Genomic DNA, 14,482 nt, shown 5'->3' on the forward strand with positions numbered 1-14,482 from the left:
TGGGATCTTAGTTCCTGACCAGGGATTGAACCCATGCCCCCTGCAGTGGAAGTGAGAAGTCTTAACCACCGGACCTCCAGGGAAGTCCCCAGCTTTCCTGTCTTCTTTGAAAGAATTTTTAGTCCCTTTGAACTTCATTTTTTAAAATGGGGTCCCTGCACTGGCTGTGGGCTTCCCAGGTGGTGCTTGTGGTAAAGAACCTGCCTGCCAATGCAGGAGACATAAAAGACGCTGGTTCTGTCCCTAGGTTGGGAAGATCCCCTGGAGAAGGGAATGGCAACCCACTCCAGTATTCTTGCCTGGAGAATCCCATGGACAGAGGAGCCTGGTGGGCTACAGTCTATAGTGTTACAAAGAGTTGGACGTGACTGAAGCTACTCAGCATGCACCCACGCACTGACTCTGTCATTGACATTGCTGGGGGGCCTGGTAGAACCAAGGTTGGTTCTTGGACTTGGACTCAGGCCTTGGACTCAGCATCTGCATTTTAATCCCTGGGTGACTTGTGTGCCCACCAGCTCATGAGAACCACGGCCTTTACGTTCTCTTGATGCAGCATTTGTTAAAAGGCGTTAGACTCGTACAAAACTTGGAAACATTTAGTTGGAATTAGAGCGGGCAGGAAAGGTACCTCCGCTGCCTTTTTCCTCCTTCAGGACTGATCTAGGGCACTCAAATTACAAGAAAATCACACAAAAGTTCAGCTTCTTTTGAAAGAAAAGAAACTGTGTACAGCGCTTTCATCTTCTGAAAGATATTTCCGGTGGAATAGCTTTCTATAAAAATAGGGTTTCATTGTACTCCGTAGGTTTGGGGTAGGCCAGGGTTTCAGGGAAATGCTGAGAGAATTTGGATGGGGTTGTGGCACAGCCTTGGCTACTGGGGGAAGGGACTGGAAGCTGAGGAGACCAGACCCCAGCTCTGACCTTTCCCCTCTGGGGTATGGGAAGGCTTTCTGGAAGGCTCAAGCCCCCTCTCCCAAGTAGCTGGTTCTCTTTGGGGGAACTCTGACACCTCCCAGCTTCATTGTGATGCCCCTTAGGCCAGGTCCTGGCCAATTCGCAGCACTGCCCTTTCTTTTGGGGGGCTGGCAGGGTGGAGTGGGATGGGGAGGTGGGGACTGGCGTGGCAAGTGGGGTCTTGGTGAAGTTATTCCTTCCTCCAGGCAGATGGCTCAGTGAGCTGCAAGAGGACAGACTGTGTGGACTCCTGCCCTCACCCGATTCGAATCCCCGGACAGTGCTGCCCAGACTGTTCGGCAGGTAATGTTCTGCCTGGGGGGGCGGTGGGGGCGGCAAAGAACCCCCGGCCCCCGCATCCAGGCTCACCCTGCACCAGGCTTCTCCATGCAAAGCACCACCCCTGCTTCATCTCTGCTCATCCTTGCAACAAATCCATGGGACAACCCCATTTTAGAGATGAGGAAACTGGGGCTCAGGGACGGAAAACAGTTTGCCCAAAGGAAGCTCCATCGGGGTGCTGGAAGCAGATATGAAAATGTACAGAGCTTGCAGCCTAGGTGGGATGATAAACGAACATCCCTGTGAGACAATTCTAGAACAGGGAGAGGAAATTAAAGAGATCTTTTATATTTTAATAGTTATTTTCACCTTTTCCATTATTTCACAAGTAACATTTTGTTATAGAACATTTAGGATATACAGACAGCAAAGGAAAAAATTAAAAAGCAGCCATTACCATAACTTGATGATTTTGTCTTTCCAGTCTCTCTTCATGATATAACATCAATATCTATATATCTCTATCTCTATAATGTATCTATAACATACATCTATATATCTATCATGTCATAGATATATAGCATATCATAGATATATATTACATATTTTTTTTCCTCTTCCTTTCTTTTTTTTTTTAACTGTGAAATCTTAATTCTTCAACCAGGGATTGAACCTGTACCCTTGATAGCGAAAGCACGACGTCCTAGCCATTGAACTGCCAGGGGATTTCCTATATAATTTTTCTTGTAAAATGTTTCTCCACTGTCCCACCACCTGCTTTTTTATACTTATCGTGTGGGATAAATGGGCTTCCCTGGTGGTTCAAATGGTAAAGAATCTGCCTGCAGTGCAGGAGACCCAGGCTCAATTCCTGGGTTGGGAAGATCCCCTGGAGAAGGGCATGGCAACCCACTCCAGTATTCTTGCCTGGAGAATCCCATGGACAGAGGAGCCTGGTGGGCTACAGCCCACAGGGTCTCAAAGAGTCGGACACGACTGAGTGACTAACGGGATAAATACAAAGAGGGGGGCTGTGGGGGACCCTCCTGGAGGGTGGGGTTTGGGGTTTGGCTGAGTGCAGAGGAGCAGAGAGGGTAGCTGTGGCACCCAGGTTGGTTGAGTCTCCGAGTCCTTCATCCTGATCCTGCCTGGTGAGGGGTAGGAGGAACGGCCCCCTTCCCCAAGTGAGAACCCTGAAGTGAAGACTCTGTGATCCCTTTGCTGAATCCAGTGAGAAAAGTCAGCACCTGATCCAGGCATGTGTTCTGTCCCTTCCCCCCTCCCCTGGGCAAGTGCCTGCAGAGCCTGTTGGCCTGACCTTTGCTGCCCCGATAGGCCTTGGGCTAAGGCCCTGGCGAAGGCTGGCCACCGCACCCCCTCCCCCTGCACCCCCCTCCCCCCACCCCTGGCCAGCCCTCACCACGTGCTCTCTCTGGCAGGCTGCACCTACACAGGCAGAATCTTCTACAACAACCAGACCTTCCCCTCCATGCTGGACCCGTGTCTGAGCTGCATCTGCCTGGTACGACCACTCTGACCCAGTCCCTGTCTGTAGAAACTCCCCAGGAACTGCCTCCAGCTTTTGAACTCTGGAGGCAAACATCCAGAGACCTCCAAGAGAACGGTCGCTTCTGGGTCATGGCGAAAGGTGGCTCTCTCCAGCCCTTCCTGGGGTGAATCTTCACCTAAGGCCAGAGAAATACTTTTACCCCTGCCCAGCAAACATCCTCTGCTTCTGGGTGACCAGGGAGGGTCTGGGGGGGCCTTAAGGTACAAAATGTGGCCCAAGGTTCTCCCTGAGAGTGAAGGTGTGGAATGCAAACCCAGGACTCTGCCCGGAATCTTTAATATACTCACGTTTCTGAGCCCCTGCCATGTTCCAGGCCCTGAGCTCAACACAACCTCAGTTAATCCCCGGGGAATCCTATGAGGTGGGCACCACCGCCGTCCCCAGCTGCTGAGTAAGAAGACCAGGCACAGAGAGACAGTCATGTGCTCAAGACTCTATAAGTAGTCAAGTGAGGTGGCAGGAATCGATCCTAGCAAGCTGAATCTCTTTCAGAAAGCACACATTTACCCTAAGCCATATCACCTAGGCCATATCTCAGTCTAAATGACAGGAGCATCGTTTGGTATTTGGAAAATGGAAAAAATAAGCCCTTATTGCTTGTCATGTTGGATATGTTTCATGCTGATGGGGCTTCTTTGTTGATGGTGGTCTGCTGAAAAAGATTGAGACACTTGGGGTGAACATCCCTGGCCTCTGGGTAACCCTGTTCATTCATAGCCATTTACTTTGGGGAGCTTTGACTTCTGGGTCCTTTCTCCTAAATTTAAAAAAGAAATTGATAATTTATCTTTGGTTGCGCTGGGTCTTTGCTGCTGCCCGTGGGCTTTCTCTAGTTGCGGTGAGCAGGGGCTACTCTTGTTGCAGCGCATGGACTTCTCATTGCGGTGGCGTCTCTTGTTGCAGGGCATGGGCTCTAGGCACACAGGCTTCAGTAGTTGCGATACACGAGCTTAGTTGCTCCAAGGCGTGTGGATTCTTCCAGGATTAGGGATCGAGCCCGTGCACCCTGCCTTGGCAGGCAGATTCTTATCCCCTGAGCCACCAGGGAAGTCCTTCCTAAGTTCTGGGTGCTCAGATTCCCTGGGCGGTTCATGGCTTGTTCAACAGGTACCTGTTGACAGATGAGCTCTCAGGGCGAGGCCGGGCCCTCGGCCCCGGGGGGCTTGCGTTCTAGCGGGAGGACAGGCTCGTACTCTGTCTGTCCCCTCACCATGGACCCCTCGCCTGGCCTTGGTGGCTCCGATGGGCACACAACTGCTGTGTGGTCTGTCATTCCTGAGTGTCCCTCCAGCCCCCAGAACGAAGGGCCTTGCGAGTTTTCTGTGTCCCGCAGCTGGGCTCCGTGGCCTGCTCGCCAGTGGACTGCCCCATCACCTGCTCCTACCCTTTCCACCCTGATGGCGAGTGCTGTCCCGTGTGCCAAGGTGAGTGGGACCAGCCGCCTCCCTTCCAGGACTCCCGGCTGGGCCTTGCCTCTCACAGCTCCTGTCTCCTCTGCCCGCTACAGACTGCAACTACGAGGGGAGGAAGGTGGGGAACGGCCAGGTGTTCACCTTGGACGATGAGCCCTGTACCCAATGCGTATGCCAGGTGAGCTGGCCCTGGGGACCCCGGAGCTGCCCAGCCGGGGGCTGCTTCTAGCCTTTCCTCCCTTTGCCAAACCTGGAGCCTCTTAGCCAGTGTACGCCCATCTTCCGCCTGCCGTTTTACAGCTTTAATTACCTGTGGGGATACCTTTAGGTTTGATGGTATCTTTTGCCTGTATAGTTTCCTTAAGGCGGCCCCACTGGGTCTGGCTTCACCTTGTTCAGGTGAGGACCAGGCCCTGCAGCTTCTGCCCGAGACCTTTCCGTGGGTCCAGCTGCTGGTGTAAGAGTTCCTCGAGGGTGCTGCTCTGGGCAGGTGAGATGCTCTTCTCACCTGTCTCCTTCTGTTTCCCCAGCTGGGAGAGGTTACCTGCGAGAAGGTGTCCTGCCAGCAGGCCTGCTGGGACCGCACCATGCCCCACAGGGACTGCTGCGCCTCCTGTCCAGGTAAGCAGGCCTCTGTGACCTGGAGTCTCACCACCGTCTTTTTTCCACTCTGCTCTTCTCAGAAACACAGAACTTGTACTGGGCTGGATGTGGCAAACCCAGGCTCAGAGACGGAGTGTGGCCCACCTGAGGTCACAGAGCTGGCACACGGCGCGCCTGGGCCCACGCCTGGGCCTGCTGACCCGCGCCGGGGCTTTTTATTCTGCACTGCGCCATGCCGTCAGACGGTCTGTTTACTGTTCCTTTTTCTTCATTTCCTCCTTTCTGAGTCTCTTCCCCTACTTTCTATTTTTTTCCTTTGTGCTTTTTCTTTTTTTTCCTCTGTTTTCTAAATCCTTTCTCAAAAAATTAGAATTTAGGAACTGAATCAGTTTTGCAGAAGAATAATTGCTAATATGTATTGAGTACCCTTTATTTATCAGGGAACATCATATATTATTATTTTTTAATTGATGTATAGTTGACACAACACCTGCTATTTGTTTCAGGTGTATGACATAATGATTTGATATTTTGTATATTGTGGAAAGATCGCCAGAGGAAGTCTAGTGAATATCTCCCTACACACAGTTACAATTTTTTTCTTGTGATGAGAACTTCTAAGATCTAATCTCTTAGCAACTTTCAAATATAATATTTCAATATAGTATTATTAACTGTAGTTATGTTGTACATTACATCACCATGACTTATTTATTTCATAACTGAAAATTTCACCTTCTGATCTCCTTCACCACTTGTGCCCATCCCTCACCTCCCATCTCTGTCAACTACCGGTCTGTTCTCTGTATCAATGAGCTCAGCTTTTTAAAAATGATTCCATATATAAGGGAAATTATATGATATTTATCTTTCTCTGATATATTCATTTAGCATAATACAAGACTGAACACGCACACATACCCGGGTGTGGGATTGCTGGATTGTATGGTAGTTCTAGTGTTAGTTTTTTGAGAAACCTCCACACTGTTTAATGCAATAGCTATACCAGTTTGTGTACCAGTTTACATTCCCACCAACAGTGCATGAGGGTTCCCTTTTCTCCACATCCTTACCAATGCTTCTTATCTCTTGTCTTTGTGACAGTAGCCATTCTAACAGGTGTGAGGTGGCATCTCATTGTGGTTTTGATTTGCATTTCCCCAATGATTAGTTATGTTGATCATCTTTTCAGGTACCTGCTGGCCATCTGTCTGTTTTCATATGTGTTATTCCATCCCCTGTTCACAGCAAGTCTTTGTGATAGGTTCTCTTGTGTGTGCTAAGTCGCTTCAGTTGTGTCCAACTCTTTGCAACCCTGTGGATTATAGCCTGCCAGGCTCCTCTGTCCATGGGATTCTCCAGGTAAGAATACTGGGTGGGTTGCCATGCCCTCCTCCAGGGCTTCTTCCCAACCCGAAGATCGAATCCGTGTCTCTTTCATCTCTGACATTGGTAGACGGGGTCTTTACCACTAGCCACATGGGAAGGCCCATAGGCACTCTTAGCATCCCCATTTTCCAGATGAGGAGACTGAGGCACAGAGAGATGAGTGAGGTGTTCAGGGTTACACAGCTGATTGGCAGTAGGGCTGGGATTTGAGCCCAGAGTCAATGCTTTTAGCTAATCTGCTGCATTAACTCCTGGACATTATTATGATCTCTATGTCATGAGTGTTCATCCATGTAGATCTTTTTGCAGAAGTATAAATGAGATATGGACATCCTACTGTAACACATGCCTGTGTGCATGCTAAGTTGCTTCTTTTTGACACTATGAACTGTAGCCTGCCAGGCTCCTCTGTCCACGGGCTTCTCCAGGCAAGAATACTGAAGTGGGTTGCCATGCCTTCCTTCAGAGGATTGTCCTGATCCAGGGATTGAACTCACATCTCTTATGTCTCCTGCATTGACAGACGAGTTCTTTACCACTAGGAACCACCACACAGTTTCAAAGAATTCATGTAGCCCGCAGTTGGCTGTTTAAAAAGTTCCCGAATGTTGTGGTTTGCTTACCCCTTGCGGTTTTGGCTGACATTTAGGTGGTCTTCTTCTTCTTCTTCTTTTTCTACCCATAATGGACCTACTGTGAAACATCTTTGATCAGACACTATTTTTTCCCAAATGTGTGAGTTATGTTCAGACCCCGTGGTTAATAGGTGGAGTGTGTCACAGGGTGTCAGGAGTGGTTTGGTGATTCCCACGGCATGACAGCATGTTGCCAGATGGGGTCCTGGAGAAAGAGGAAGCTTACAGAGATGGATGTAACTGGTTCCCTATTTACCCACCAACTCTCCACTGTGTGTTTTGAATTTAATTTTTCCAGTTTAGCATGTCCGTAGAGTACCTTACATGTGGCTATTTTGCACTTTTTTAAACTTCTAGGAGGACAGTGAATTTTTCCACGGATTTGTGGCCTGAATTTCCTCTTGTATAAAAGAACTCTTTAACTCCTTTGACCTTTTGAAGAGGACATTCTGTATTTAGAGCAGCTCTTCAGATCTGTGGATGAGCAGCTGCTGTCAGGACTGGTGGGACTGGAAACATTCTGATCCCGTACAGTCATTAAGTTGGGAACTGTTGAATGATTGTAGATTCGACTTTAACCAGCACAAACCCCTCTGCAAGCTGATGGCTATTATTCCCCCAATTTCTAGAGACTAATCATTAGCTAAAGTGCCAGGCAGTATACAGAGCATTTTATGTGTATCATTTCATTTAAATGCCCCAAGAATGTTCATGCATTTTGTTGTTCAGTCACTATCGTGTCTGACTCTTTGCACACCAGGCTTCCCTGTCCTTCACTATCTCCCAGAGTTTGCTCAAACTCATGTCCATTGAGTCAGTGATGCCATCCAACCATCTCATCCTCTGTCATCCCCTTGTCCTCCTCCTCCCTTCTATCTTTCCCAGCATCAGGGTCTTTTCCTGTGAGTTTGCTCTTTGCATCAGGTGGCCAAAGTATTGGAGTATTCAGCATCAGTCCTTCCAATGAATATTCAGGGTTGATTTCCTTTAGGATTGACTGGTTTGATTGCCTTGCTGTCCAAGGGACTCTCAAGAGTTTTCTCCAGCACCACAGTTCAGTTCTCTGGTGCTCAGCCTTGTTTATGATCCAGCTCTGACATCCATCCATGACTACTGGAAAAACCATAGCTTTGACTATACGGACCTTTGTCAGCAAAGTTCATGCATGGGTGCTCTTATCTCCATTTTGTAGATAGGGAGGTGGAGACTCAGAGAAGTTAAGTTTCTGTCTTTTTTTAAAAAAATTATTTATTGGGCTTTCCTGGTGGCTCAGTGGTAAAGAATTCACCTGCCAATGTAGGAGACATGGGTTCGATCCCTGATCCAGGAAGATCCCACGTGCTGTGGAGCAACTAAGCCCATGCCCCACAACTACTAAGCCTGTGCTCTAGAGCCTGGGAGCTGCAGCTACCGAAGCCCACGTGCCCTAGAGTCTGTGCCCCACAAGAGAGGGCCCCTGCTCATCACAGCTGGAAAAAAGCCGGCGTGGCAACAAAGACCCAACACACCCAAAAATAAATATATAAGTAAAAATTATAAAAAAAAATTATTTGTTATTTATTTATTTTTTTTAACCATGTCACCAGGACTTCCCTGGTAACTCAGACAGTAAGGAGTCTGCGTGCAGTGCGGGAGACCTGGGTTCCATCCCTGGGTTGGAAAGATCCCCTGGAGAAGGAAATGGCAACCCACTCCAGTATTCTTGCTTGGAAAATCCCATGGATGGAGGAGGCTGGCAGGCTACCAGTTCACAGGGTTGCAAAGAGCCGGACACAACTGAGCAACTTCACTTTCTTTACTTTACTTTCTTTCTTTACCCGGTCTGTAGGATCTTAGTTCCCCAACCAGGGATCAAACCTGGGCCCCCAGCAGCAAAGTTGCCAAGTCCTAATCACTGCATTGCCAGGGAATTCCCAAGTTTTTGTCTTTAAGGCCATGCTCTAGGTGATGGTGTCCTCAGACTCAGGGCCAGGTCTCTGATTCCTCACTCCCTGCTCGGTCCCATTCTGCTCTGTTGCCCCCTGATGGGGAATCATTCCCCAAGAGGTGAGATGCAGAGCCTACCCACCTCCTTCTCCTTCACCTGCCTCAGCTGCAGTCACCTCTTCCTAATGTATTTTTAAGGAGAAACTGCTTTTTACTGAAATATAAGGTGAATTGTTTCCTTTGGATAATTTAAAAGAAATACACAGCTTACTTGAGATATAATACACACACCATACAAATAACACACTCAAAGTACACAACTCAGTGGTTTTTGGTAGAGTTGTGTGATTTTCCTTCTGACAGTTTGTATATATATGTGTGTGTGTGTGTGTGTGTGTATGTATATATTTAATAGAAGTATAGTTGATTAGAGCTTCCCTGGTGGCTCAGATGGTAAAGAATCTGCCTGCAATGCAGGAGACCTGGATTCGATCCTTGGGTCAGGGAGATCCCCTGGAGAAGGGAATGGCTACCCACTACCATATTCTTGCCTGGAGAATCCCATGGACAGAGGAGCCTGGTGGCTATAGTCCATGAGGCTGCAAAGAGTTGGACATGACTGAGTGACCAACACCTCAATTCATAGCTGATGTACAATATTATATAAATTTCAGGTGTATAACATGGTGAATCACAATTTTTAAAAGTTTTCTCTTGATGATTTTTAAAGTTTAATCATCCCAATTTTTAATGTGTTTGCCAGCCTCTGTCTCCTCCCTTGATCATACCTTTTTCCAGTAGTTTTTTTTTCCTTCCACCATGGTTTAAGTCCTTATGATGCTCTGGACTCCAGGTTGCTACTTAAAAAATGATTATTTTTCAGTAGACTTTTTTTTTTTTTTTTAAAGAGCAGTTTTAGATTCAGAGCAAAATCAGGCAGAAGGTTACAGAGAGCTTCCCGTGTGCCTACGTACTGCCCTCCCCAGGCACAGCACGCCCTTCCCCCACACCATGGTCAACATCCCCCACCAGATGGTGCCCTTGCTACAACTGATGAACCCACTCTGACACACATTTGTCACCTGAAGCCCATAGATTACAACCGGGTTTAGGCGAGCCTTCTCGGGCTCCATTTCATTCAGTCCTCACCGCATGGCTTCTGTGGTCATCACTGTTATTATGAAGCCCACTTTACAGATGAGGAAATGGAGGCTCAGAGAGTTAAGAGCCTTACACAAGGTCACACAGCCAGTGCCTTTGGTGCACTGCCTCTGTCTGGTCATGGTTCCTCTTGGGCCTTCCCTTCCTGGAGGCAGGAGCTGGCAAGTCCCCCTTCTCCCGGGCCCCCAGCTGTGCGAGGACCCTCAGAGGACACATAGGGGGCATCATCCGGGGGCAGCTCATGCCGGCCCTGCCCCAGGGAGAACCACTGTGCATCTTCTCGCCCCCGCCCCTCTCTCTAGAGTCCCTGGAGGAGAGCCGGGCACTCTCCCCTCGTGGAGACGTGGAGCTCAGCAAAGCAGCCCGGAGCCCCCGTGGAGACCCCGAGGCCCCCGTCAACTGCAGCTCCTGCCCAGGGCCCCCAGCTGTGCCCCCTCAGAAGCCAGCACTCCAGCTCCTCCAGCTCCTCCTGAGAATGAACCTGTCTAACACCCAGACTTTACCTGTGAGCCCCTCGGGAGCCCAGGCCTCACCCTCATCGTCTTCGAGGCCAGGGGTGTCCGGGGCCTCCCAGCCTCCTCAGGCCTCATCGGGGCCTCCGATCCCTCCAGGAGCCTCCTCTCTACCTCCAGCCTCTCCCAGGGCTCCCGGATCATCTCCTTTGACTCCAGCGCTCCCGTCCTCCGCCTCCGGGGCCCACTCAGTGTCCAGACGGCCTTCTCTGCCTGCCGCCGTCCCGCGTGGAGCCTCAGCCCTTTCCACGACGGGCCCCGGCGCCTCAGAGGCCCCCGTCACTGTCCTCAGGCCTCGCAGGTCCTCTCCAGCCACCTCCAGACTCTCTGCAGCCCTCGCGGCCGCGGCCAGCCCCGGCCCCCGGCAGCCCACCCTGGGGACCTCACAGGAGAAGGAGTCCACTGTGTAAGCAGGCCTCCGCTTCAGGATCATGCCTGGGACACGTGGGACAGAGAAGACTCTGCCAGCGGCCCTGGGAGCTTGCAGGGCCGCTCTGGGGACCAACGAGGCTGCTGATCCTGCAGGACGCCTGGTGGCGCTGGAAAATGCTCAGGGCCTGATGTAGCCTTGCTCCCGGGAAGCATTTGGGATGTGTTGTGGAATCCAGCAATGTGTTCTCCGTGGCCAGCCTCCTGCCTGGACTATGGCCCGCCTGTCTTTTGAGAAAGGTTGGGCAGCTGAGTCCTTGCTCTGCAGGAGGAGGAGAGTCCAAAGGGCCTGGGATTCCACTGGGATTGTGCTACCAGGTGCCACGTGTCCTCACCTGGGGTTTCCTGATTAAAATCTGTCTGGTCTCCCACAGGCTGCCCTGCTCATTCACTTCTCGCCTTTGGAAAGGGAGAAGTCACTGCCTCATCACTGCCAAGCCCACGGGGGATGAACTCGCGCCCACCTCAACCCCCAGCTTGGAAGGAAAGCCTGCGTGGGCCTGGGGCTGGATTGGGAGGGGTCTTAGGTGAGCACCTGGTGGCCTTTGATTCTGGGGCACTTCTATATAGGAATGCAAGGGATTGTTAGTATATAGGAATCTGGGGCACTTCTAAAGTGAGGAGGGGGAAAGACAGATGGAGAGGGCTTTGCAGGATGGCTTCCCTGGGAGGGAACCTCTGAGATGGAGTAGGAGGCAGGTGGAGTCTTAGGGCCTGTGCTCAGCTTTAACATCTCTGGGCGCGAGGGAGGGAAGCAGGAGGCCGAAGGGGTGGGGCTGGGCAGTGCCAAGGTCTCAGCCAACCCTCTGTGGAGCTCTGAGGCTGAGATGGCCCTCAGAGTCATCCTGAGTTGGAGCAAGGGGACAGGGCTTCGTGCTTCCATGTTGACCAGTAATTCTATCTGGGCCGCTTCCAGAAAGGGGCGTCAGCCAGGGCAGTTCCTTGTGAGGGCTGATGGCCCAGAGCTGCCACCCAACAACCTTCTTTCTGACTGGGGGAGTAAATGTGTCCATCCTGAAGGGGGCATATGGGTGGTGCAGCCCAGTTTCCATGACAGTTAGAAAGAGGACGGTGCTGTCATTGATGGGGAGAAGTGAGATGGGGGTGGAAGGCAGAGAACTATGGTGTCACCAAGTCACCAACTTGCTACCCCTGAAACCCAAGAAGGCTGCATAATCACCTGCAGCCCCCGGTGCACGGACCCCACTTGTACTGGCCCAGGCCACCCTCCCCTTGGGTCTTCTCTGCCCTGGTGCTCACCATGCATCCCGGGAGGAGGATCCCCAGTGGTTATTGACTGCAAAGGCCATCTGGGGGCATCCAGCCCAGATGTCAGTGGAGTTGTTGTTTAGTCGCTATGTCGTGTCCAACTCTTTTGTGACCCCATGGACTGTAGCCTACCAGGCTCCTCTGTCTATGGGATTTCCCAGGCAAGAATACTGGAGAAGGTAGTAATTTCCTTCTCCAGGGGGTCTTCCCTACCCAGGAATTGAACCTGTGTTTTCTATATTGCAGGTGGATTCTTTACTGTCTGAGCCGCCAGGGAAGCCCTCATGTTAGTGTAAGGAGGGGTCCTAATCCAAGCAGGGTGGCAGGAATAGTGAATTTGGAATTAGGAGCCTGAAGACCAAAGGCTTTAGAGATGCAAAGGACTTAGAGACCATCAAGTGCAGTAAGACCCAAAATGTGTGGTAGAATGAGCTCTGGGGTACCATGAAACCCAGGTTTGAGCCCTACACTATGACTAGCCATGGGACCTGAGGTCTTAGTTCTCTCATCTGTATAATGGGATTATGACAGTCCTTCCTCCTGGAGTTGAGATGGTTGCATGTGACACAGACTCCATATGTCTCCGTGCTGTGTGGTGGTGACCTTGTGCAGTCTGCCGAGCTTCACAGTGCTGCCTGGGATCTAATTTCAGGATGAAGAGTGTAGAACACTGGCTGCCCCTCCTCAGACACACCAGCTTTCAACATGGTAGAGGCTCAAAGTCAGTGCCGATTTTCTCATCATTATCCCTGTATTCAACAAAGGATGCGATTCAAGTTTTAGTACTAGTCTTCCCTGTCCAGAACACTCAAGTATAATAAATGGTATTCATTTTGAACATTAAAAAAAAAAGAAGGGCTGAGGGGTGGGGGAGTGGGAGGACAGCTATGAACACTTCCTCCAAGTTGGTCTAAGTATAAAAACATACTTATTTGAGAGTCCCCCATCCCCTACTTACAGCTGAGACCACAGAGGCCCAGAGAGGTCAGGAGAATGTCCTAAGATTGCACAGATGAGGAAGGCTGAGCTGGGAGGAGGGCCAAGGCTTCTGACTCCCAGTCTGGGCTTGTTTCCTTTGCGTGGCATTTCGCTGGCTTCTGCCGTTGGAGTTGTAGAGAGGCAGCTGATGGCTGCAGTTTATGCGAGGGTGCTGTGACCCTCTTGTCTTAGTTTGAGCTCTGTGAGAGCAGAACGGAGAGAGATTGGGTGAAAGTCACCGCCCTGGAGGTGATCGCAGGGAGCATGGTGGGGATGAGGAGGAGGGAGAGAGAAGGGGAGACAGCCAGTCAGCTTTTGTTAAAGAGTGGGCCACTGCTGTGGACCAGTGGCATCCTGTCCTTCTGTGGACCCGCTGGGAGGTTGTGTAGCACACGCTTCAGAAGTGTCCCCTAAAGCCCTGAGGATGTCATTCTTGTCCCTTTCTTGCTTATGGGCTGCCTGCTCCCCATTGAGCCCAGCTGTCCCCACCCAAGGACCATGCCTGCCTCCTGTCAGCTCGCGCCGGGCCCAAGAAGGCCTGGCTGGGGGAAGGGAAGGAGGACGTGCAGGAGCTGTCGGCAGAGCACTCCACCCCCATCCCCTAGCTGGGCCAGGGCTCTTACTGCCCTCCCTGTGGTCACCACAGTCCCTTCTCAGGACCCCCGGGCTGGGGAGGCTTGTGCTCTCCCCACCCCTTGTGGGCAGGCAGTGCCAATTGAGACACGTGGGGAGGCCCTGAGGGGAAGTGGTAAGAGCATGCTCTGCCAGCAACAAGCCCAATATGATGCCCCTTGCCCAGGGCTGGCTGGCATCAGCAAAACCACCTTCAAAAATGTCCCAGATAGTTACAGAGTGCAGATCTGTGCTTTTTTTTTTTTTTTTTTTTTGTCACACCACTTGGCTTATGGGATCTTAGCCTCCTGAGCAAAGATTAAACTGGTCCATGACAGTGAAAGTGCAGAGTCCTAACCACTTGACCACCAGAGAAGTCCTTGGCACAGAGGGCTTTTCACCAACAGATGAACTGTCTGAGTTCTCAGCAGCCTGCGCTCCAGCAAGCGGGGGTGGGGAGTGCTTGTTCTTGGGTGAGCTCATCCTGCACTCTCTCTCCTAGGAGTCGACCTGTCTGGTTCTGAGAAGCAGTAGAGGACAGGGAGGGTGGGCTGGAGCCTGTTCCCCTGGGTCAGTTTTACTGGATCTGGGGAATTCCCGAAGGGTCAAATGATCAAACGTGGTTCAAGAGACTTGCTTTTGGAGTTTATTAGATAAACACGCTTGAGGACAAGCCACGGTAGGTTTCGAATTGGGGCAAACTCTCTGAGGTCTAAAAGTACCTTTCATTAACTTATTTTCAATG

General features: G+C 50.8%; 1 protein-coding gene across 6 annotated transcripts in view; it reads left to right on the plus strand.

The window, feature by feature from the left end:
* The window catches only part of VWCE (von Willebrand factor C and EGF domains), a 31,047-nt gene extending 19,798 nt beyond the window's left edge, over window positions 1-11,249 (plus strand). Inside the window, exons 15-20 of one of the 6 annotated variants that reach the window (XM_043871974.1) lie at window positions 1,170-1,262; window positions 2,681-2,763; window positions 4,103-4,235; window positions 4,319-4,401; window positions 4,754-4,844; window positions 10,240-11,249. In XM_043871974.1, coding sequence (XP_043727909.1) covers window positions 1,170-1,262; window positions 2,681-2,763; window positions 4,103-4,235; window positions 4,319-4,401; window positions 4,754-4,844; window positions 10,240-10,859 — 1,103 coding nt within the window. In that variant the 3' untranslated portion in view covers window positions 10,860-11,249. Of the gene's footprint in view, window positions 1-1,165; window positions 1,263-2,680; window positions 2,764-4,102; window positions 4,236-4,264; window positions 4,402-4,753; window positions 4,845-10,239 lie in introns of all 6 variants that reach the window. The other 5 variants (XM_043871989.1, XM_043871982.1, XM_043872018.1 and 2 more) reach the window with 5 other exon arrangements.
* The last annotated feature ends 3,233 nt before the right edge of the window (window positions 11,250-14,482 follow it).

Source organism: Cervus elaphus, chromosome 2 (assembly GCF_910594005.1).
Source record: "Cervus elaphus chromosome 2, mCerEla1.1, whole genome shotgun sequence".
In the NCBI taxonomy this organism is placed as follows: Eukaryota; Metazoa; Chordata; class Mammalia; order Artiodactyla; family Cervidae; genus Cervus; species Cervus elaphus.